The sequence below is a fragment of the Hemitrygon akajei genome, chromosome 4, assembly GCF_048418815.1.
Source record: "Hemitrygon akajei chromosome 4, sHemAka1.3, whole genome shotgun sequence".
Lineage (NCBI taxonomy): Eukaryota > Metazoa > Chordata > Chondrichthyes > Myliobatiformes > Dasyatidae > Hemitrygon > Hemitrygon akajei.
In genome coordinates, this window is record NC_133127.1 from 83778934 (window position 1) to 83803856 (window position 24923).

At 41.9% G+C, this 24923-nt stretch overlaps 1 protein-coding gene across 7 annotated transcripts in view; it reads left to right on the forward strand.

Moving 5' to 3' along the window:
• The window catches only part of LOC140726502 (E3 ubiquitin-protein ligase MARCHF1-like), a 510551-nt gene that overhangs the window by 448176 nt on the left and 37452 nt on the right, over positions 1 to 24923 (forward strand). For 6 of the 7 annotated variants that reach the window (XM_073042973.1, XM_073042974.1, XM_073042972.1 and 3 more), the window contains 3 exons: positions 7480 to 7559; positions 7802 to 8524; positions 12902 to 13082. In XM_073042973.1, the coding sequence (XP_072899074.1) occupies positions 7480 to 7559; positions 7802 to 8524; positions 12902 to 13082 (984 nt within the window). The remainder of the gene's footprint in view (positions 1 to 7479; positions 7560 to 7801; positions 8525 to 12901; positions 13083 to 24923) is intronic. The other variant, XM_073042978.1, reaches the window with a different exon arrangement.

Here is a 24923-nt window from a genome sequence, read left to right on the forward strand (position 1 = left end):
CCATCGTCCCGGCAGCCTGGAGGCGGCGGGTTTTCGACTCCATACACGGTTTGGCGCACCCATCTATCAGGACAACTGTCGCGGCTGGTCTCCAGCAAGTTCGGGTGGCACGGACTTCGCAAGCAGGTCAGTGAATGGGCCAGAACGTGCGCGGCAGTGCCAAACAGCCAAGGTGCAGCGGCACACTAAAGCCCCGCCGCAGCAGTTCGAACCCACCCGCCGGAGGTTCGACCACATTCATGTGGATATCGTGGGCCCTCTACCAGTGTCCCGAGGAGCGCGGTAGGTACCTCCTAACTATGGTAGACCGGTTTAGCTATAAACACAGGTCCCAAAAATACTTAATACCTAGTTCATCCCAATCCTTAAAGACTTTGTCAGTCATGGAAGGGATAAAAAAAAATTAAGGAGAATGGGAGCTACTTCTTCAGATCTTTCTTCTTTGGAAGGACAAACTCCAAGGCAGAGTACAAAGTAAATGGCAGGAACTTGGTAGTGTAGAGGAGCAGAGGATCTGGGGGTACATGTCCACAGATCCCTGAAAGTTGCCTCACAGGTAGATAGGGTAGTTAAGAAAGCTTATGGGGTGTTTAGCTTTCATAAGTTGAGGGATAGAGTTTAAGAGACGTGATGTAATGATGCAGCTCTATAAAAACTCTGGTTAGGCCACACTTGGAGTACTGTGTCCAATTCTGGTTGCCTCACTATAGGAAGGATGTGGAAGCACTGGAAAGGGTACAGAGGAGATTTACCAGGATGCTGCCTGGTTTAGAGAGTATGCATTATGATCAGAGATTAAAGGAGCTAGGGCTTTACTCTTTGGGGAGAAGGAGGATGAGAGGAGACATGATAGAGGTGTACAAGATACTAAAAGGAATAGACAGAGTGGACAGCCAGCGCCTCTTCCCCAGGGCACCACTGCTCAGTACAAGAGGACATGGCTTTAAGGTAAGGGGAGGGAAGTTCAAGGGGGATATTAGAGGAAGGTTTTTCACTCAGAGAGTGGTTGGTGCGTGGAATGCACTGCCTGAGTCAGTGGTGGAGGCAGATACACTAGTGAAGTTTAAGAGACTACTAGACAGGTATATGGAGGAATTTAAGGTGGGGGGTTATATGGGAGGCAGGGTTTGAGGGTCGGCACAATATAATGGGCCGAAGGGCCTGTAATGTGCTGTACTATTCTATATTCTATGTTCTATATACCCTTTTAGCTACCCACCATTAATGCTGTAAACTAACTCGGTCTGAGTACATAGAAATAACTTACCTGTGTACATCTATTAATAGATCATTTATTTGATATACTAAATGATATTATCCATCTGGTCCTGCAAGCTTCTTTGAACTAAGCAACTTCATCAGCTTATCTGTTTGAAACAAGTCAAAGTAAATAACCCTTTGTCCTCTTCTGCACACCTTGAGCAGTAAGACAGGATGCTATTAGCTGGCAAGTCTGTGGACCTAGACAGAGCTTGTTTGCAAAGATGTATTTTTAAACTTCAGCTTGATTACTGCTTTCCATTTACATTTTAAGAACTGAAGAGTGGCTGCCGTTTATGACCAGAATCTAAACAACTGTTAGTTGGAAGTTTACTTGCAACTGTTTAATCTTACAAGTGGCAGCTGCTTATGTTTTGAAAGGGAGCTTGACAAACATGAGACTCCCTGGGCCTAGGAACCAAATTCTTTATCGCAACATGAGAGGCATACTTAGGGCAAGATGTTTATTGTTCCTCGGGATGGAAATGTCAAATACCATACAGCATAACCCTAAAGCAAGACAGGAAAGGAAGTTGAAGGAGATTTACCTAGCAAGTATTTTACACAGAAAGTGGAAGTTGCCTGGAATGTGCTGCCAGGTGAGATGATGGAAGCAAGCTAGAGAGCAGTGTTTAATCAGGATTCAGTGAGACATGTGAACATGCAGGAAACAGAGGGATGCAGATCATATGCAAGAAGATGGGATTAATCTAGATTGGCTTCATGGTCGCTTTTTTTCTTTCTAGAATACAGAACATAGAAGAGTACAGCACAGGAACAGGCCCTGTGGCCCACAATACTATGCTGAACCAGCTAAAAAACAAATCAGAAACACCTGAACACTAATCCCTCCTATCTATACCATGTCCTTCATCTTCCTTTCATCCATGTGCCTATCTAAAAGCCTCTAATGTATTCACCTCTACCATACCAGGCAGTGCATTCCAGGCATCCACCATTCTCTGAGTAAAAAACTTACCCCTCACATCCCCCTTGAACCTACCCTTTCTTACCTTCAATGCCTGCCCTCTGGTATTAGGCATTTCAACCCAGACAAATAGATAGTCTTTGTCCACTCTTTCTATGCCTCTCATAATCCTGTAAACCTTTATCAGATCTCTCCTCAGCCTCAGGCACTACAGAGAAAATATCCGAAGCTTATTCAGCCTCTTGTGATAACACATGTCCTCAAAAACAGTTTAACGTCCTGGTAAACCTCTTCTGCACCTTCTCCAAGACCTCAACAAGAGGCTGTGCAATTCTATGTTCTTATCAATCACCTCGCTGTAATAAATATCACCTATTGTGTTGAGTTCATACTGAAATCATTGTAAAGTTCACAGGAAAGGAATAATTGAACCATGCTGCTATCTCTTGCTCTCCAACTTGATGACAATAGAGAAAGTTTTCAGGAATGGAGCTGCACAATGCCCTTTGTTTTTTTATTCATTATTACTTGTTGGAGATGTATTGTTCAGGAGCACGGTGGTTTAGAAGAATTATTATTGGTTGCTATTGTAACTTTTAGTATACTGTATGCATCTGAAATTCCACAATCACATCATTTTAAGTTGATTAAACCACTGAAATATATTAAATCACTATTGAAATTTCAATTGAACACGTTTCCTTTGGCAGTATGCATTATATTCATAATGAAATATAATTCAATGCCATAGGTATTATTCAAGAAAGCATATTTTTCAGTGAAATTCAAGGTATAAAACCTGTTACATCTGAAATAGATGTGACATATTAATGGGTGGAAGCTATCCTAACAACATAGAATTAAGTCGCATCAAATCAGCATCTCTTTATACAGTCAAACTGGAGAGGAAAGAAGTGCATAATAGCAGCTGATCGAGGATGTCCCTTTCATGTCTGGCTGGAATTGGGAACTCTTAATTTTTTTTTGATTTCCATTCTGCTGTAAATGTCATCATATGCTTTGAAGTTGAAATATAAATAAATGTGTTTAATCCCAAAATTAAGGGACAGAACTCATGAAAACATGATTAAAGTAACTTCTGATTTTAATTATTTAATAGGTGAATCAGTATTTATTTCCATCCATAATTGCCCTGGTAAAGGTGTAGATGACCTGTCTTCTCCAGCTTCAGCAGTCCACACAACAAAGGTAGCTCCATAGCTTTCATGTGTAGGTACTTGTTACTTGCCACATATCACCCCTCCCTGAACATTGTCTAGGACTTTCTGTCTGCTGAGCTAACTGTATCATCATCATCCAAGAAGCTACAAATTGAATTGAATATTCTACTATCAGCATTGACCAGTCTCACTTCATCCTGTAAGGAAGCATGTAGTGTAACCCCGGTTAATTAAACCCAAAGTTATAATGTTAGAAAGTTCCACCTGTGGAGGGATGAAAACAGGGTTAAATGATTTTAAAAAGAGAGAATTTGAAAAAACGCTATGCGAGGGCAGGGGAGGCGGGATATAGGGACAAGGAGAGAAATGCAGCAATGATTAGAAACTGAAGACATGAACTGCTTAGTGGAATTAGTAGTGAGTATTCTTTACCCTACTAGAAAACTTCAGGTGAAACCCCTGTAGGAGAGACAACAGTGATAAAAGATTTATTGAAGCTACAGCTATGTCATGCAGCAGCTATAATGAGACAATATCGGCAGAGGCCAGTGTCCAAGATCCCTACCGTGTAGTTGGGAATTAGTTCTGCAAAATCATACCAAGGGATTTGGTCAAGTTTTGGTACAAGTTTGTATATTCACTTTCTGTGAATGATCAACTATTTCATTCCAATGAACCAAGAATCAAGATGGCGAGCCACCCAAGATAAAGAACCAGAGCCTGAATGAAATCTGTAATGACACAGTGGATTTGATACGGTTGGACGTATAAGTTTATTTTCATTCAAAGAATCCGAATATGACTTTCTGCAAGAACTGATTATTTTTGCAAAGACTTTGATAAGTTACTGAATGAGATTTACTTTTTTTAAGAGTTGAGATGTTGAAGAATTGTCGTGAAAGGTGTTAAACTGTGTATATGAAATTTTTGAATTTGAATTTAAACTTGTAGCTATACTGCCTGGAACTGAAACTGAAGTTAACTATAATACTTGAGAATAGGAACTGTATTTGGTTTTCTAACTAACTGGAGATAAGTAAAAAGGAAAGTTTTAATCTGTAAACTTTTAAATAGGGAATAACACTAGATCTAATAAGTTAGAGAAATTGGAGTAACAAAGGTTATTCTAATGAAAATCACTGATTCTAACTAAACAGGAATTTGGCTTTTGTTGATATCTAAGGTTTGGACCCTAAACAGAATGTTTGAATTTGAATTGTTCTTGCTCATGTAAATCTTTTGTACATATTGGTTTTTTTCTTATAAGCAAAACTTATCTCCAAAGTGTGTGGTTTCTATATACTGTCCCTTCCAATACCTGGATTATTCTGATGGGCTACTAGCACCTGAGTGTAATTTGATTTTCTCAAAAAGTGCAGTGACTAATCACACACGATAAGACTGGTGCTAACAATAAAGATCATTAGGCATGAAAGACTTACTATAACAATGTCACAAATGGCAAAGAGTAAATGAAAATTAGGTTGTAGAGAAAAAAAATACAATTCTTTTAATTCAGGAGCTATAATTGAATTTAGCTTTGTAATCTATGTATATGAACTACCTTATGTATTTATATATATATTGTGTTTTTTATAATAGTATGCTTTATCTTATTGTGTGTTTTTTGTGCTGCATCGGATTTGGAGTAACAATTAATTTGTTCTCCCTTGCACTTGTGTACTGGAAATAACATTAGGCAATCTTGAATCTTGAAAGAGGATTCATGTCATCGATTTAAAGTTCAGAAGAGATAAGTAAGCCAGACTAGTTATGAGCAAACTGATGAAAGGCTCTTGCCTTCCAATTCTTCACTCTCTACCCTTGGGAGTCTTGATAAATCAATACACAGTGAGCAAGTCTTCTCAGCAGATCACTGACTTGCAGGCCAGCTCAATAAAGCAATAGAAGCTGCAAGCAGACCTTCCATGACTTGCTAAGATGTCATTTGTGAGTTATATATGAAGCTAAATGCCTAAATATGAACGTGCTTTTCAGAAGGAATTACAAATATTTGAAGGACAGAAGGACATCTAAGCATCTGTGGACAATAGACACTTTTTCCAATCATTATTGTAAAGTATACACTCAGTCAATGTTCAGCGCCTTTCACACACAATTTGATATAGGTTGTGGAAGATAAAACTTGAAAACTATTTACTTGAGGGATCTGATAGTCTCAGTTGTTCAAAGGATAGGAACATACTTAGAACATTTTAATTATCTAATATAATCTAATATCAATTCAAACATAATATGAACAAATTTAAGAAGCTACAAAAATCAATAAAATTAGAACAAAATTAGAATACAAATTGAATTTCATAGGGTATATATTTTAATCATGAAAGAAAACTTCAACTAGTCTAATTTTCATCCTGATTCAGAGACCTTGAGAATCATGATTAACATGGCCACTCAGCTGTACTGTGAAAATTGTTCAAAACAAAAACCCGAAATATCGCTCTCTCTCTCTCTCTCTCTCTCTCTCTCTCTCTCTCTCTCTCTCTCTCTCTCTCTCTCTCTCTCTCTCTCTCTCTCTCTCTCTCTCTCTCTCTCTCTCTCTCTCTCTCTCTCTCTCTCTCTCTCTCCTCTCTCTCTCTCTCTCTCTTCTCTCTCTCTCTCTCTCTCTCTCTCTCTCTCTCTCTCTCTCTCAAACATATAATGTGAAAAAAAAGCATTCAGTCTACCAGAAAAGCCCCCATTTTTCCTACTCTTTGCTTCCTACCCGTCAGCCTATCAGCCTATCTTCTATCCATGCTGGTATCTATCCTATAATAGCATGCACTCTTATCTTGTTAAGCAGCCTTGTGTGCAGCACCTTGTCAAAGGTCTTCTGAAAATCCAAGTAAGTAACATCCACTGACTCTCCTCTGTCTATCCTGCTTGTTATTTCCTCAAAGAATTTCAGCAAAATTCATCTGCAAGATTTACCCCCAAGGAAACCATGCTGACTTTAGATATTCTTGGTCATTTGACCAAGAATCTAGTGAAAGATCATTACTAATACCTCCACAATCTCTTCAGCTACCTCTTTTAGAATCCTGGGGTGTCCACCTGGTCCAGGTAATGTATCTACCTTCAGACCTTTCAGCTTCCCACATACCTTCACCTTATTAATAGCAACTATATTCAGTTCTGCCCCCGACACTCTCAAATTTCTGGCATAATGCTGGTGTCTTCCACAGTGAAGACTGACATTAAATACTTATTAAGTTCATCTGCCATTTCTTTGTCCCCCATTATTATCTCTCCAGTGTAATTTTCCTGTGGTCCAATATCCCCTCGCACCTCTGTTTTACTCCTTATACATCTGAAAAAGCTTTTAGTATCCTCTTTGATATTTTTAGCTAGCCAATTTTCCTTTATTCTGTCCTTATGGTTTTTTAGTTGCCTTCTTTAGGTTTTAAAAACATGCAAATTCTCTAACTTCCCACTGATCTTTGCTGTATCATATGCCCTCTCTTTTGCTTTTATGCTGCCTCTTGTCACCACAGTTGCCCCATCCTCCCTTTAGAGTACTTCATCTTTGGGGTGTATCTATTTTGCACTTTCTGAATTGCCCCTTAGAAACTCCGGCTATTGCTGTTCTGCTTTCATCCCTGCTAGTGTCCCCTTCCAATCAACTTTGGCCAGCTCCTTTCTCATGCCTCTGCAACTTCCTTTACTCCACTGTAATACTGATACATCTGACTTAATTTTCTCCTTCCCAAACTATAGGGTGAATTCTATCATATAATTATCACTGCCTCCTAAGTGTTCCTTTACCTAAAGCTCCCTAATTAAATTTGTTCATTACACAACATCCAATTCAGGGCTCAACCACAAGCTGCTTTAAAAAGCTGTCTCATAGACATACTAGAGATTCCCTCTCTTTAGGATCCAGTACCCACCTGATTTTCCAAATCTACCAGCAAACTGACATATTGAAATTCCCATGACTATTATAACATTGCCTCTTTTACATTCCTTTTCTGTCTCCCTTACACCTGATTCCCTCAAGACTGATTACCTGTCCACATTAAGACCACATTCCACACTTCTGCTTTGAATGAACTCAGTGAACGTGCTTGGAAATCAGTTACTGTACTGTACCTTTATCTTTTGCAGGCGAGTAGTCCTACAACTGCAACAGCTCCCTGGAGCCAGTCACGCACATCTGTCAGCCCGTCTACTCAGGACATTTGCAGGTATGTGAGGCAAGGCAGCATTTAGATATGTGGATGGTTGCGTATTGTTTTGAATTGTGTCAGTCTCAACCACGTCCTTATCTTTATCGTGTTTCATTTGCTTGTTTTTCTGCTTCATCGGTATATGAAAATAATTTACGTAATTACTAATTCATTTTGTTTTCATTTCTTTTGCTATGTCTGTCATGATTTCCCTCCATATTCTCTACTTGCCGCTTTCCGTCTCTGCATGCTGTGCTTAGATCTGCCCGTTGTGAAGATGGTGACACATATTCAACTCCTGTCATGGCACTCAACATTTTCAGCAGGGACTCTGGTAGGAAACATATAAAGCGAAGAATTAGGAAGCAAAGGAACCTATGTGAAAGATGTGAGGACCTAAACAACAAGCATTCGGAAAAGCACCCCAAGTTGTTTTGTGCAAAAGCTAATGGATTCCACAGGAATTATTCTGATTCATCGTCAGATGAAGATCACTGGGCTCAGATCCGAAGGAGAAGTTCAGAAAGGACAAAGGCTTTCAGGAAAAGAAAGAGAAAGATCAAAGACCACAAAGAACAAGAGAAGATATCCGACGCAGCTCTGCTGTCACTGGACTCTGAAAAGGATTGGGGTGCGATAAGTATTGACCCAGTTTGTAACAGGAGTAATGCAATGTTCTACCGAGAAAGAGATAGGATGCTCCATAACAAAGAAATGGGGATTTCATTATCTCCAATATCTTCCATTGATGGGAAGAAATCCTCAAGTAAATGTGTGCAAAACAAAATATCTATAGAAAAGGGTTCTGAGAGTTCCTCCACTGTTGAAGGTGAATATGTCATGAAAATATCCAGAGAGAAAAGCACGAGTGTATTACCTCTGTGCACGGTTGGAACAGCTGTTAATTCTGAGCCCGGTGGGGGAGTTAGAGCTGCCCAGTCTCAAACTGCAGATGAATGGCCTGATGATGGTGAAGTCTGCAGGTTTGTCTATAACGTCTAATGAAAGGCAATAGTATTAGTGTTTATCATTCAATGTTGTCAGTGTGCTCAAAATGGCCTATTCATCCTCACATTAATCAGTTTCCTTTGTATTTACTACATGGTTGTTCAACCTATTATTAACTGAGAAGTCAGCAATTTTCACGTAAGCAAATGAAATCTCATAAGTTTCATATATTATTTGTTATTCATTTATTTTATTTATTGAGATACAGCACAGAACAGGCCCTTCGAGCCATGCCAGCCAGCAATCCCCTGATTTAATCCTAGCCTAATCACAGGACAATTTACAATGACCAATTCACCTACCAACTGGTATTTCTTTGGACTGTGGGAGGAATTGAGCACCCAGAGGAAATCTACACGGTCACTGCGAGAATATACAACTCCTTACAGGGAGTAGCAAGAGATGACCCTGTGTCACCTGTACTGCTGAGCATTGTCATAATCACTACACTACCATGCTGCCCCAATTAAATCCATTCATTTAATTGATCCCCAGTTGAAGTATGTTGAAATATTCAAATTGTTGATAAACAAAGCGTAAGGTAACAATCATTATTGCAAAAATTCTTATGTGTAAGTCAAACTACAGAGAGGAGCCAGTAGACAAAAACTAAAGTGGGACCATCAACGTTGCATTTTGCATACAAAAGCTTATTGTGGAACACCATGATTAGAAACCATGTATGTAGCACATTCTTCTCTATTTTGAGATCCCAGAGCAGTTAAACATACAATTCTGATATATTTATTCAAATGTAATATTGTTACGTTTCTTAAATCATCATATTCTGGTTTTCTTTATTTCTCTCCATATCCTGTCAATCAAGTTGCAATATCATTAATAATGATTAGAGATCAAGAAAACAGGGGAAGCTTTGCATCCACAATGTTCCACATTTATTACACCTGATTGTACAGTTATATACAAATGCTGCTTCGCCAACTTTCAATGAAATATACTGCACCATATCTTTGTTAGATGGGCTGGAGGGCCAAAGGGGCTGGTGGGTGATAGGCAGGATAGTAGTGGGAATTGGGGGCAGGTGTTGGGTAATCACAAAAAACAGAAGTATATTCAACATGAGGTTAGTAGGTTAATGGGTCACGTGGGTGTAATTGGGTGACATGGGCCCATTTGGGCCGTAAGGATCTGTTACTGTGCTGTATCTCTAAATAAATAAAATAGAATAATTTAAATAACAACACATGGCTTTTTAACACATATATTTCCTTGAAAAGCTTATAAAGGAAAGGTGACCAGGAGTCATTGACCCATCTGCTGAGGTAGGTACTATTTCAAGCTATTCACACTGCCTTCTCAAAGCTGCTCCTTTCCTCTCACTCTTACAAAATTTAAAGGTATATCCAACCATTTTTGCTTATAAATTTCCTCATATCCTATCTGTCCAAGTCTCATACTTCTGCAATGTCATTTCTACCTCTAGTATTCACCCTTAACAAATATTCTCTATCCATCTCCATCAAAAATAATTAATTAAAAACATCCAGAAACACTTCTAAACATATTAAGAATTATTAAGAAAAAACTAGAACAATTTCTTTTAAGTAACTTCCCTTTGCACATAATAGCAGCACAGCACTGCTGACTTGGGTTTGTTCCTGACCTCTGGTACTGTCTGTGTAGAGTTAGCACATTCTCCTAATGGATGTACTGCTTTCTTCCCGTATCCCAGAGGTGTACAAGCTGGTGACCACTATAACATACCCTTATCTGTGAGTTGAAGAATCTGGAATCAGAGCGAAGTTCAAAGTAAACTTGCTATCAAAATACATATATATCATCATATACTACCCTGAGATTCATTTTCTTTTGGGCATACTCAACAAATCTATTGAGTAATAGCCATAACAGTAGCAATGAAAGACTGTGTCCAATTAGGTTCAACCAGAGTGCAGAAGACAATTGTGCAAATACCAAAAGAAGAAACAATAACAATAAATAAATAAGCAATAAATATTGAGCACATGAGATGAAGAGTCCTTGAAAGTGAGTTAGTTGGTGATGGGAAAACACTTCAATGATGAGGCCCGTGAAGTTGAATTCGGTAATCCCCTTTTATTCAAGAGTTTGATCATGAGAGGTAGTAACTGTTCTTGAACCTGGTGGTTCGAGTCCAGAGGCTCCTGTACCTTCTTCTTGATGGCAACAGGGAGTAAAGAGCATTTCCTGGGTGGTGGGGGCCCTTGATGATCGATGCTGCTTTCCTGCAACAGTCATTCATGTAGATGTGCTCAATGGTTGGGAGGGCTTTATGTGTAATGGACTGGACCATATCCACTACTTTTTGTAGGATTTTTCATTCAAGGGCATTGGTGTTTCCATACCAGTAGGTGAGATTAGTGTTATGGGGTATTTAATTATCGGGTATGCTCTACCTAGTTCAAATTTCTTTGCTCATGAAGTAAATCTCAAACTTCTCCAGTCTAACCTTGCAGCTGAAATTACTCATCCTTAGAATATTACAGTAAATCTCTTCAATACACTTTGTAAATTGCAGTGACCACATGGATGTAATAGTCATACAGTCTTTTGAGTGTTTCCTAAAGGCTGAAGATAACTGCCCTGTTCTTTTAACATAAGCTTCTTTCATGAAACCAAGAACACCATTTGATCAAAGGACAGCATTGCTTTGCGAGTTTGTATTATCCCTCTCAGTGTATTAAGACATAAGAATACAAGAGGCAAAAAATGGCCCCTTCCCTGGAACTACCAATGATAAGAGAGCAACTTCAGTGACATTGATGTTTTGTTGATCCTTACAATCCAACTTCTTCATTAGCTGTCCATCACACACCATTTAGTAAACAAAAACACACACAAGAATAGGGTTTAAAGTAGATAGTGTGGACATGTTGGGGAAGCAGATGTCAGGAAGGATGGAAATGAAGTTCACCCCAGTGAAGTATGTTTTTGTAAAATGCTGCTTCCTTATTCATTGAGGCTTAAGTTGCTCAGCATAGGGTAAAGACAAGTGTGATGTGCCCAGTGGTAGTGCATTTATTTCCGAGTCAGAAGGTCAGAGGTTTAAAGTTTATTATGGAGACATGAACACTAAATACATGTAGTCCAATATTAAAGGAATGACACTCTGTTGAAGATGTATTAATCTGGGTGGGAGGTGAATCAGACACCGAAAGCAGCATTATTTCACGCTTGATGAACATTGCTCAGAGCCAATAGATCTCTGGTCATATTAAGACGCTGGTCCGGGATCAGTGTCCGAGTTTCTAGGTTGCTCACCTCACCCCATTATCACTGAAGAGGAGAGATCTCAGATAGATGAGCAACGTCCACTGAGATAAATAATTATCTCAATGATTGCATTGGTTTCTTGCGGTGCATTGGAGGAGTGGGGGGGGGAATGTTGTATCTTATGGTGGGAGAACACGTAAAAAAACTTGTCAATGTACATGAAAATAAACATAGAAAACCTACAGCACAATACAGGCCCTTCGGCCCACAAAGCTGTGCCAAACATGCCCTTACCTGAGAAATTACCTAGGGTTACCCAAACCCTCTACTTGTCTGGGCTCCATATACCTGTCCAAATGACAAAAAAAATCTGCTATGAAACTGGCTTCAAGTAAAAGAAATCTGATTTCAGATTCCCTCAGCATCTCTTTACTTAGTGCAATTGATCCTCACAGCTGCTGCATTGAATAAATTGCCGTCTGTTATTCTGAGTGAGGGACAGTGAGGTACCATACCAACAGAAAACTGACAGGGAAAATTGCCCCATTTTATTTTTATTGACCAATAAATCATCGTTCATAGTGAAGATGAATTTTATCACTTCAATTTAAGCTCACAAATTAATATTAGACCATTTTTATTGTGAATGAGTATGCTTTACCAAGCATTCAGAGTTACAAATGTTCATTTGATTGTACTTTATTCCCCAAGCACTTTACTGTGATGACTAATCTAATTTCTATGGAAAATGGGAGCAATTGAGCCCACATTTTCAATAGCTTCCAACAGTAGCCTTTTATCACAGAAGAAAACACGTATTAATCACTTGCATTAATTCTGCACTTCACATCCAACCAAAAGGTTTGCTTCCTTGACAGAGAATTATCCCTTTCTGAGGTAAATAATGATAGTCAAATCAAAGTTGTACCGGTAGGACTCAAATCCTGGTCCATTAGAGTGGAAAGTAACTACTGAAGTCAATGCTATTAATCTGTAATATTCATATTGAATGGAAATCATTTGTGTGGGTGAAATAGGCAATTCTACGTTTGGTGACCAGCATCTGTCCATGACATTCTCATCCTGTTAGCATTTTTTTCCCAACATCACTGAATTTCACTGAACCTCTCTTCTCTCAGGATCTGCCACTGTGAAGGAGATGATGACAGTCCACTCATCACACCTTGTCGCTGTACAGGGACACTCCGTTTCGTACACCAGGCCTGCCTGCACCAGTGGATCAAGAGCTCTGACACGCGCTGCTGTGAACTCTGTAAATACGATTTCATAATGGAGACAAAACTCAAACCTCTGCGTAAGGTACTCCCTTCAGAAATCGCTCACCAGCTTCTTCTTTGTACGACTGAAGGATTTGTCACATAACTCTAAATAAGAAATACATTATGATTTTATTTGAAATTACAGCCAGAATTCAAAAATAATGAAGGCAACCCAATGTAAAATTGACTTTGAATCCTTATACAATGCATCTTACAAATAATTTTACTTAGATAAGTTGAATGTTAAGCATTGCCGCACAGCTGGTTAAGATTAGCTCTCCTTGAGAAAAGCTCATTAATTTGATACCATATCAGTAATGTCTACCTTTCATTTTATACCAATTTACATAAAAGTAATGATTCACCTTAGTTTCCTCAAACCTGCAAGTAATTAATTAATAGCTAGATAGTATTTTCATTGCCATTGATTTGCTCAATCTAGTTGGATCTTCAACAATTGGTCGCATTGATTGAATATTCTGTACAGAATGTCTTCCCATGATGAGATTCGAAAGAAAATACTTCAACGGCCTTACACATTAAGAGCGATGTTCATAGTTTTAAAAACAATTGTAGAAAATTTGGCAGAGTCATTAATGACACTTGCCGAAGAATTCTTAAATCCACAGTCTTCATGTACATAGCAGATTAATATTTACCATTCAATCACAATAATGAACCTCTGTAGGCAAATGATTGAGATTAACCTGTGGTTGCAATAGGTGATTTTCTCTCAATTAGATGTGCGTTACTAACTGGGTAAAAGTTGGCAGTTTTCTCAAAGCTGCAGTGATATGTGAAATTATCTAAATTGCTGCAATTAACAAATGTCTAACACAATTGTCGAGGATAAAAGAGGTGCATTTCTCAGCAATCATTTATTCAGGTAGTAATATATTCCTCCATGTCCACTGAGTCATATTATGGCAGCAAAGCTGTGTATCAATTACTTAATCAGAGGTTTCAGGATCAGTGCAGTGAGAACAAATAGCTCAGATTTTAAAAAGAAAAATTTGTCTCCTCTCCTATTCACTCGTTGCTCTCAATATACATTTTCTGTTGACTCAGAATCTACTGGCAAGTACACAGCACTTTCTGTTGTTGTTATCCATTAGGAAAGTACTTGGTGTTGAGAAGAAATTAGCCAGGAGTTATGCTGGATACAGTTTTGCTGGCTAATTTTGGGATAATCGTTTTGGACATAAATAATGAACATTACAGTAGTGTATTTAATTCACAAAGCACAATTCAAATGAAATTGACACTGCTAAGTATGAAGTGTAGAGTGATTGCTCTGCGGAATAAGGCCATTTTGGCCCACACCATCTCTATGTAAGAGCAATGCAGTTAGTCCCACAGCCATGCCTTACAAGTTATTCCCCTCGGTCTGCGCATCCAGCTTCTTTGTGAATACTTACTGCCTGTTATGCCGCTGGTGCTTAGAGCAGCAATGAATGTCCTCCATTTCTGTCTGTCCTTGGCCATCATATCATCGCTCACAAATATAGAAGGATTCTTCCTTGCTACTTCTGTAACAATCTTTTGACCAATCATGAGCTGGACCCCTGCATCTGGAGGACTAATGGACCACTCTTAGTCTGGCCTCTACCCTTTGACCTGTTTGGCACGGGCAACTCTACCAAGAATCAAAGCACAAGACCCTGACTCCAGCCAGCATAGCTCTCTGGGTCATTGAGGCATGAAAGCCTCCAAACCATGACAAGGTTATGGTCCTTCTGGAGGTTCTTTTTGATGCTACAATTGAAACTGCCTCCACTACAATTTCTGGCAGTGCTTTTCAGATGTTAACTATTCAGTGATCGAGAAACAATAGAAGAGATTGAAATACGACCATAAAGTGCATAGGAGTGACAACAGAATTTTGCAGGATTTTGCAGGATGTTCAAGGAGGAGAGGGAAAAAGGAGGGGACTAGCTGCATCAGTAATAGCAACATCAAAAATATTGTGAAGACACATTCATCCATAAATATTTCACTCCCAACTCACCACTGCAATTAACTCTCAATTGAACTTCAGAATTGTCCAACAGTGTAATCAGTCCAAATGGCTGTTAGGGGCGGATAATTAACTCTGGCCTTTCCAGCAATGTTCATATTCAATGTAAAACTGAATGATGATTGGTTGTCCATTGTATCCAACAATGACAGGTAGATCCGTGCAGTTCCTCACTGACGTGAACTGCACAAAGAAACTTTCATGAAGAAGTTTCTAAAGTGGAAGAACCATTACACTGGGGCAGTTCCACTCTTTTGATCTCAGAAGTTTGGGTCCAGTAGTACGAGTAGCCATTACAGTTGAGGTCTTCAATGGTTGCAGTAGGTCTTCTGTGCCTTTGGTTCTACACGAAACACTGCAGACCCACCTTCCTGGCCATTGGGTCTCATTGTTGATCTCATCCTGACATTACACGCTAGGACAGGCACGTCCCTATCTCACCGAGGTACGAGGCCCACCGGCTACTCCCACTTGGTTTAGCCCACCTGTCAAAGCAGTGTACAGGGTTTGGCACCTGTCGAGTGACAGGTGAGAGCAGAGTGTCTAATGGGCACCAAAGGAAAATGATCTGCCCAGAAGTGACGACAACAAGCCCCTTCACCAGAGCTGAGACCACTCCCGGGACACTCCAGACACCCCAGATAAGCAAATAAACAATACTGTAAACTAGCAAACAACGGAGCATGAGGTCAGCAGCAGACATGGAGAGAAAGTACAAAACTCTGAGGCACAAAGGGACTTGGGAGTCCCTGTGCAGGATGCCCTGAAGGTTAATTTGTAGGTTGAGTCTGTGGTGAGGAAGGAAAATGCGAAATTAGTTTTCATTTCAGGAGAACTAGAACAGTTATGCACGGGAGAGAGGGGAGCTGGGAGGGACTTTGGGGTCTAACATTTAACTGTTGTTCATTCTTTGGGGACATTCCACTGTTTTCGTGGATGGTTGCGAAGAAAAAGCATTTCAGGATGTATATTGTATACATTTCTCTGACATTAAATGTACCTTTGAACCTTTAAAAGCAAGGACATAATGTTGAGACTTTATAAAACACTGATGAGGCCTCACTTGGAATTTTGGGGCTTTTACCTTAGAAAGGACTTGCTGGGGTTGGAGAGGGTACAAAGGAGATTCATGAAAATGATTCCAGGATTGATTCCAGGATTGAAGCCTGTCATATAACCATATAACAATTACAGCACGGAAACAGGCCATCTCGGCCCTTCTAGTCTGTGCCGAACGCTTACTCTCACTATGAAGAGTATATGAAGAGCGTTTGATGGCTCTGGGCCTGTATTCACTAGAATTCAGAAGAATGAGGGGTGACCTAATTGAAGCTTATTGAATGGTGAAAGGCCATTTGATAGAGTGGATGTGGAGAGGATGTTTCCTATGATGACAGAGTCTAAGACCAGAGAACACAGCCTCAGAATAGAGGGGCATCCTTTTAGAACAGATATGAGAAGGAATTTCTTTAGCCAGAGAGTATTGTATCTGTGGATGTATCTAGGCAGCTGCAGAGGCCTAGACTTTATGTATATTTAAGGCAGAAGTTGATAGATTCTTGATTGGTCAGGGCATGAAGGGACAGGGGGAGAAGGCAGGAGATTGGGGCTGAGAGGAAAAATAGATCAGTCATGATGAAATGGCAGAGCAAGCTTGATGGGCCAAATGGCCTAATTCTGCTCCTATGTCTTAGGGTCCTATAAATCTGCAAGCTTTTAACTGTCCCTGTGTAAGCTACCAGGAAGGGATAAAAGGAGATTGAGTTTACGGTATTTACAGGCCTTCTTAACCATTCAGAAGCTAAGAAAGAAAAGACGCAGAAGTGAATCTTTACTTTATTCTTTTTAGTTTTTTACTAGGCCCTCTGCACTTCAAGCCACACCGCCCAGCAATCCCCCAATTTAATCCCAGCCTAATGATGGGACAATTTACAATGCCCGATTAACCTGCCAGCCGGTAAGTCTTTGGACTGTGGGAGGAAACCGGAGCACCCAGAGGAAACACAGGTCACAGGGAGAACATACAAACTCCTTACAGACAGGCGTGGGTATTGAACTCGGGTCACCTGTTCTGTAAAGTGTTGTGCTAACCACTACGCCACCCCATCATGAAGAGAAGAGAATGAGAACATCGTAGTAACATTTCAGACTGGAAATTACAACTGGAACACCTCACTCACCACCCTACTTTCTAGGGAAGCTCAATAGCTCAATGTCAGCAGCAGAGTCTTGCTGCCTCACTGCTCGGTTGCCCCATGTTCAACCCTGACCTCTGGAGATGTTTATGTGGAGTTTGCACATTCTCACTGTGATCACGTGAGGTTCCACGAGGTGTTCTGGTTTCCCCTCCGCATCCCAGAGATGTGTGGGTAGGTAGGTTATTTAGCCACTGTAAATTACCCCTCGTGTCGGTGGAATGGGATTGTGGGAATAGGTTATAGAATTTCTTCTTCTTTAAACTGCCAGCGCTAGAAATTTAAAATACAAACAGAAAATTCTCACCATGTTGGGCAATTCTGATGACTTGATACGTTGTCTCTGTCCACTGTGGTGTGAAAAGCTGAGAATTTCCACCATTTTCTGTCTCTATCTTATATTACATGAAATATTGATGCACAACTGGAATTGCTCTGTGAGTCAGCATAGATTCAGGGGGGTGAATGGCCTTCTACAGTAAACTGCAAAGCAATAGAAGAGGGTAATGAAATTTTAGAACCCTCTAATCAAGAGGGTCAAGAGGATCGATCGCTGAGTTCTTACAAAACAGAGATCTTTAGATTTTTGGATAGAAGAGGATCAAATTAGGGCCTGGGTTAGAAGGGCAGTCATTATCTTAATGAGTAGTTGGACAGATATGTGATCTTCTTTGGATCCTAATTATTGTGCAATAGAACATAGAACAGTATAGCACAGGAACAGGCCCTTCAGCCCACAATGTTTTGCCAAACTAGCTAAAAAGTAAATTTTTAAAAGCACTAACACTCCTACCGACACCATGTCCGTATCCTTCTATCTTCCTTAAATCCGTGTGCCTATCCAAATATCTTTTAACAACCTCTAATGTATTTGCCTCTACCAGACAGCACGCTCCACCAGCCTCTTGAGTAAAAAACTTATCTCTCGTGTGACTCTTGTGTACAAGAATTCTGTGGAAGCGGAACTTGTCTCAGAATATCACAGGAAACCTTATGTTGCTCCTGTATACAAAACAGATGTGACTTAAACCTAGGAATGAAAGAATAATCAACAAATAAAGATGTAAATGGAAGGAGCAGGATTCTAATAAGAGGCAGTGATTGAAAAGAATCTGAATGCAGTTATCATCATTTTAATGAAGCCACCATGGATTTGCAAAGAATAAGTCATTTTAATTAATCTGATAAAAACCTGAAAGGGTAACACAAAAAGCAGAATGTGGAAAGCAGCTTGGAATACTTTAATTCCCAGAGCCAATCATAAACTTTCACACATGCACAAGGTAATGCTTGAATCAAGGTCCAAATGGCTGAACGGGTAATAATCTGTCTGCAGTGCAAAGAGGAGAATAGATCAAGTCAAGTCAAATTTATTGTCATTTAACTATATACCTGTATACCGTCAAACGAGACAATGTTTCTCCAGACCAGGGTTTTAAAGCACAGTAGTACGCATAACACACATACTGCATAAGACATAATAATTCAGGAAATTGAAGATAAAATCTACAGATGAATTTTGCATAAACATACAAAGTAAAGTGCATAAATTAAATATCGTAGAATAGATTAACCGTTGACACTTTGAATGTGATGTGGCAAGAAGTTCAGAAGCCCAATGGCCTGAGGGAAGAAACTGTTTCCCATCCTGACTGTTTTTATGCATCAGAGTCTCCTGCCTGATGGTAGAAAGTCAAAAAGGATGCTGGATGGATGGGTAGAATGTTTGACAGTACTAAAGGCCCTGTGTACGCTCTTGATAAATGTTCCCTATGGATGGTGGGGAGACCCCAGTGATTTCTAAGATCCTCTCAGCTGTTCTGTCAGTCCTTTGTAGGAACTTCTGGTCCAATACTCATCTGCTCCCATACCAGATGGAGATACAGCCTGTCGGGACGCTCTCGATGGTGCTCCTGTAAAATGCAGTTAAGGCGGTGGGAGGGAGTGGGGTGGGAGCTTCGCTTGCCCCAATCTCCTTAGGAAGGGAAGGCACTGCTGTGCCTTCTTGTTCAGGGTGGTGATATTAAGGGACCAGGTGAGGTCATTCATGATGTGAACTCCCAGGAACTTCGTGCTCTTAACCCTCTGTATGGCAAGCCATGTATTCACAGAGGGGGAAGGTTCATCTGCACCTTCCTGAAGTCCACAGTGACCTTCTTGGTCTACCCTACGTTCAGATTTGCGTTGCCTTTCTCACTCCAATCCACCAGTCACTCCACTTCCTCTCTGCAAGGAAGGCTAGGTAACTTGAAAAGAGATGGTCAGTTATTTCCCACAAACATGAATGCTAATTTAACATCAAATAAAATTTGCAAATGATAATCAAGCTATGAGAGGTATAGTCAATACTGAGGAAGAACTCAAAAGTCTCATTAGAAGCTTTCTGGCTCGTCAATTCAGTGACAAATGAATTCAAGGAAGAAGTGGACCTCTGCCTTTTTCCTGCTGAGGTTATGATAGACTTTCTGCCAGAATATTTGCTCAGAAATGAAATAGCAAGAAGTAATTTCTCCCCATTGTTGGGTAATTTCCCTGTGTGGAGCACTGAAGGTTGTTAGTGACTGTGCAGTGCTCTGGCTGAAGGTAGATGTAAACCTGGGACATAAAACAAGGAAGAACTCTGCAGGTCAGCAACTGCAGATGGAAATGAAGAGTTACGTCTTGGGTCAAGACCATTCATCCAGATGCCGTCCGTCCCTATCAGTTCCTTCAGCAATTTTTTATCCAGATTCCAGCATCTGCAGTCTTGTGTGTCTGAGGATGCTGACTTGGGATCTTGAATCACTACCTGGGAGAGCTTGTCACGGAGTACTCTTAGGACAACATGGGTAACACACACACAGAGCTGAAGGAACTCTGCAGGTCAGGCAGTATCTATGGAGGGAAACAAACAGTCAACATTTCGGGTCGGGTCCCGATGGAAAGTCGCAGCCCAGATCGTCAGCTGTCTATTTGCCTCCATTGATGCTTCCTGATCCGCTGAGCTCCTCCAGCATTTCATGTGTTGCTCAAGATTTCCAACATCTGTAGAAATTCTGGTGTGTCTGGGACAATGTGGGTGTCCAGATCAGTGATGCTCACGAAGGATTCCTTCTAAATGGAATTCTGTGGTTTTAGTTTCTTCAGGGAAACTAAACTGAAAACTCAGTGGAATTGTACCTAAATGTCATGGCCAACTGACTGCGTTTCTTTTCTTAATCTGATGTCCTACATGTCTTACTAGATCACAGAACAATGTGGGAGCTGTGCTTGTTTGCTGCAGCCTCGGTCTAACAGCACCCCTGTGAGAGAGCGAGCCCTCACAGCCGTTAACGCTCCAAGTCTGAGCCAGGCCACTTTGATATTGTGAGGAACCTTTGTTATTCTGCTGCCTGTCACCAGTAGAGGGCTCAGCAGCTGCCATGTAGGTGGAAAACAAGGCTACAGAGAAATTGCACCTTGTAGTGTTAGATACCACTCAGTTCAATTTCTAGCAGAAATAACATATAATGGAACACCCTGGACATAACCAGATAGTTCGTACAGAACCGCAGTTTCTGGTACTCCCTGCATCTGGTGCACTCAGCCACGGTGGGCACTGATTTTCAGTAGCGTGCAGCGTGCACGTGAAGGGAGCGCAGATGCTTTTTTGTACGCACACTGCTGCTGAGCCACTTCAGCAGAAAGCACCTTCGAGGGATGCCTACTCTGAAGAAGTTTAAATCTTCTCTTCGACGGGAGTTCAGTGAGACCCTCTCTCCCCCTGTGATCTCTGCTGCCTTCTGACTTTTCGATGGTGTACTCACCCAGAGGCGTGAATATCAATTTCTCCTTCCAGTAAAAAAAATCCCCCACTTCCCCCTTCCTCTCTTTCCCACTCTGACCCGTCACCTCTTTTCACTTAACAATCACTTCTCCCGGGTTCCCTCCTCTTCCCCTTTCTTCTGTTGTCCACTCTCCTATCCTATCAGGTTCTCTCTTCTCCAGCCTTTGACCTTACCCACCCACCTGGCTTCACCTTTCACCTTCCAGTTAGCCTCCTTCCCCTGCCCCCAGCTTTTTATTCTGCTGTCTTCACCCTTCCTTCTCAGTCCTGAGCAAGGGTCTCAGATTGAACTGTCGACTGTTTATTCATTTCCATAGATGCTGCCGGACCTGCTGAGTTCCTCCAGCATTGTGTGTGTGTTGGTTCAACAGAAACAAGCTTCCATTGCTTCTGTCAGCCTCGCTTCATCATGAAAGAGGTCCGAGAACCTGGCTCATACGTTTGCCCAGCTGACACAGCTGAAGCCATTGACCTGCCTAATTTGCCGATTATCTCCCTTCCGCTATCCATCCATTCGTCAAACTGAGCCAGCATTCCCCCTCCCCACCCACCAGTAAGTCCACCACCCCGACTATCTTTCACATCTAGTGGTGTACCAGACCCCTCCCAATTTCAACTCACCTTTTCCTCAACCCCCACCAGCTGTCATCCTGAGCCCCTGTCCACACTGACTGGTGCTAGTTGCTCCAGTCCCAGGCTTCTCTCTCACACACACCACAAGCAGGGCCCCGGCCTGTTACTGTGGGTGCTCCTAGATCAGTAGCTTAGATACATCATTAAATTTTTCAACAGTACACTGCAAGTAAAAATGCACTATTCACTCCCCCCCCCCCCCCACACCACCAACAAGAACAGGTGCTTAATAATTTTTAAGCAGCTGTCAGAAGGCAAAAACATTCATTTGCTGGAAATTGAAAGTTGAAAAAAGAACATTACATGCTGTAAATACTCAACAGTGGCAGACTTGGGAGTTCATCTGCAACATGGGCAGGATGCTGTAGGCTCTGGGCGATGTAGTTAGTCCTGCCCAGTATTTTGGTGCCTCTCTGCATGTGATAATCAGTGTGATGCTGCCATCTAGAGGCAAAATACCGAGCTGCAACTGTTTAGTAGGGAAGATGAGGATGTCACTGATACATGTCCTGAGATTTGTCGTTTTACAGCAGCTGAACAGGAACTACTATAAATTGCAAAAATAAATTGTGCAAAAAAAGTAATGATGAGGTATTGTTCATGGATTTCTCCAAACTCTCTCTAACGGCAGCACATCCTTTCTTAGATGAACTGTCCAAAACTGCTCACAATACTCCGTGAGGCCTCACCGGTGCCTTATAAAGCCTCAGCATTACGCCCCTGCTTTTATATCCTAGTCCTCACCAGATGAGTGTCTTCTTCAACACCGACTCAACCTGCAAGATAACTTTAGGGAATCCAGTATGAGGACTCCCAACACAACACAAAATGCTGGAGGAGCTCAGCAGGCCAGGCAGCATCTATAGGGAAAGAAAAGCACAGTCGACATTTCAGGCCAAAACCCTTCGGCAGGACTGGAGAAAAAATGCTGAGGAATAGATTTGAAAGGTGGGGGGAGTGGAGAGAGAAACACCAGGTGACAGGTGAACACAAAGTACACTGCAGATGCTGTGGTCAAATCAACACGTACAAACAAGCTGGATGAACTCAGCAGGTCGGGCTGAGACCCTTCATCAGGACTGAAGAAGGAGGGGGCAGGGGCAGGGGCAGGGGAGAGGGAAGGTGCCAGGTGAAAAACCAATCAGAAGAAAGATCAAGGGGTGGGGGAGGAGAAGCAGGGAGGAGATAGGCTGGAGAGGTGAAGAAGGAATGTAAGGGGAAAGCACTATGGGTAGTAGAAGAAGGCAGAACCATGAGAGAGGTGATAGGCAGCTAGAAGAGGAGACAGAGTGAAGGTGGGATGGGGGAAAGGAGAGGGAGGGAGTTACCGGAAGTTGGAGAATTCGATGTTCACACCCAGGGGCTGGAGACTACCCAGACGGTATATGAGGTGTTGCTCCTCCAACCTGAGTTTGGCCTCATTATGGCAGTAGAGGAGGCCATGTATGGACATATCTGAATGGGAATGTGAAGCAGAGTTGAAGTGAGTGACAACCGGGAGATCCTGTCTGTTGTGGCGGACGGAGCGGAGGTGCTCAACAAAGCGGTCCCCCAATTTGCGTCGGGTCTCGCCGATGTAGAGGAGGCCGCACCAGGAGCACCGGATGCAATAGATGACCCCAACAGACTCACAAGTGAAGTGTTGCCTCACCTGGAAGGACTGTTTGGTGAGAGAATGGTGGTGAGAGAGGAGGTGTAGGGACAAGTGTAGCACTTACGCTTGCAAACTAGGTGAAACTAGGAGCAGGAGGGATGAAGCAAAGAGCTGAGAAGTTGATTAGTGAAAGAGACAGAAGGCCATGGAAGAAAGAAAAAAAGAGGGGAGGAACACCAGAGGGTGGCAATAGGCAGGCAAGGAGATAACATAGGAGATGGAAAAGGGGATATGGTGGGACAGGGAGGCATTACTGAAAGTTTGAGAAATCAATGTTCATGCAATCAGGTTGAAGGCCACCCAAACAAAATATAAGGTCCAGCATAAGCCTAAGTGTGGCCTTATCACGACAGTGGAGGAGGCCATTGGAATGGGTATGGGAAGTGGAATTAAAATAGGTGGCCACTAGGAGATCCGCTTCTTCTGGCAGACAGTGGGTAGATGCTCTGCGAAGTTGTCTCCCAATCTACGTCGGGTCTCCCCGATACACAAGAGGCCTCACTGGGAGCACCAAACACAGTATATGACCCCAACAGACTCACAGGTGAAGTGTCGCCTCACCTGAGAGGACTGTCTAGGGCCCTGAATGGTGGTGAGGGAGGAAGTGTAAGGGCAGGTGTAGCACTTGTTCCGCTTGCAAGGATAAGTGCCAGGAGGGAGATCAGTGGGAAGGGAGTCGCGTACGGAGTGATCCCTGTGAAAAGCAGTAAGTGGGGGGAAGGGAAAAATGTGTTTGGTGTTGGGATCCAGTTGGAGGTGGTGGAAGTTACGGAGAATTATGTGCTGGACGTGGAGGCTGGTGGGGTGGTAACTGAAGGCAAGAGGAACCCTATCCCTGGTAGGGCGGCAGGAGGATGGGGTAAGAGCAGACGTGTGTGAAATGGAAGAGATGCAGTTGAGGACAGTGTTGATAGTGGAGGAAGGGAAGCCCCTTTCTTTGAAAAAGGAAGACATCTCCCTCATTCTAGAATGAATCCTGAGAGCAGATGTGGCAGAGACGGAGGAATTGAGAGAAGAGGATGGCATTTTAACAAGTAACAGTATGGGATGAGGTATAGTCCAGGTAGCTGTGAGAGTCCATTGGTTTATAATAGACATCAGTGGATAAGCTGTCTCCAGAGATAGGTGGAGAAAGGGGAGGAAGGTGTCAGAAATGGACCGGGTGGATTTGAGGGCAGGGTGGAAGTTGGAGGCAAAGTGGATGAAGTCAGTGAGTTCAGCACAGGTGCAGGAAGCAGCACCAATGCAGTCATCGATGTAGGGTAGGAAAAGTATGGGGCGGTCACCAATATAGGCTTGGAACATAGACTGTTCCACATAGCCGACAAACAGGCAGGCATAGCTGGGACCCATGCGAGTGCCCATCACCAGCCCTTTTGGTTGAAGGAAGTGGGAGGAGCCAAAGGAAAAATTATTTAGAGTGAGAACATATTCCGCTAGGTGGAAGAGAGAGATGCTGGAGGGGAACTGGTTGGATCTGGTGTCCAGAGAGAAAAGGAGAGCTTTGAGGCCTTCCTGGTGGGGGTTGGAGGTGTATAGGGACTGGACATCCATAGTAAAAGTAAGATGATGGGGGT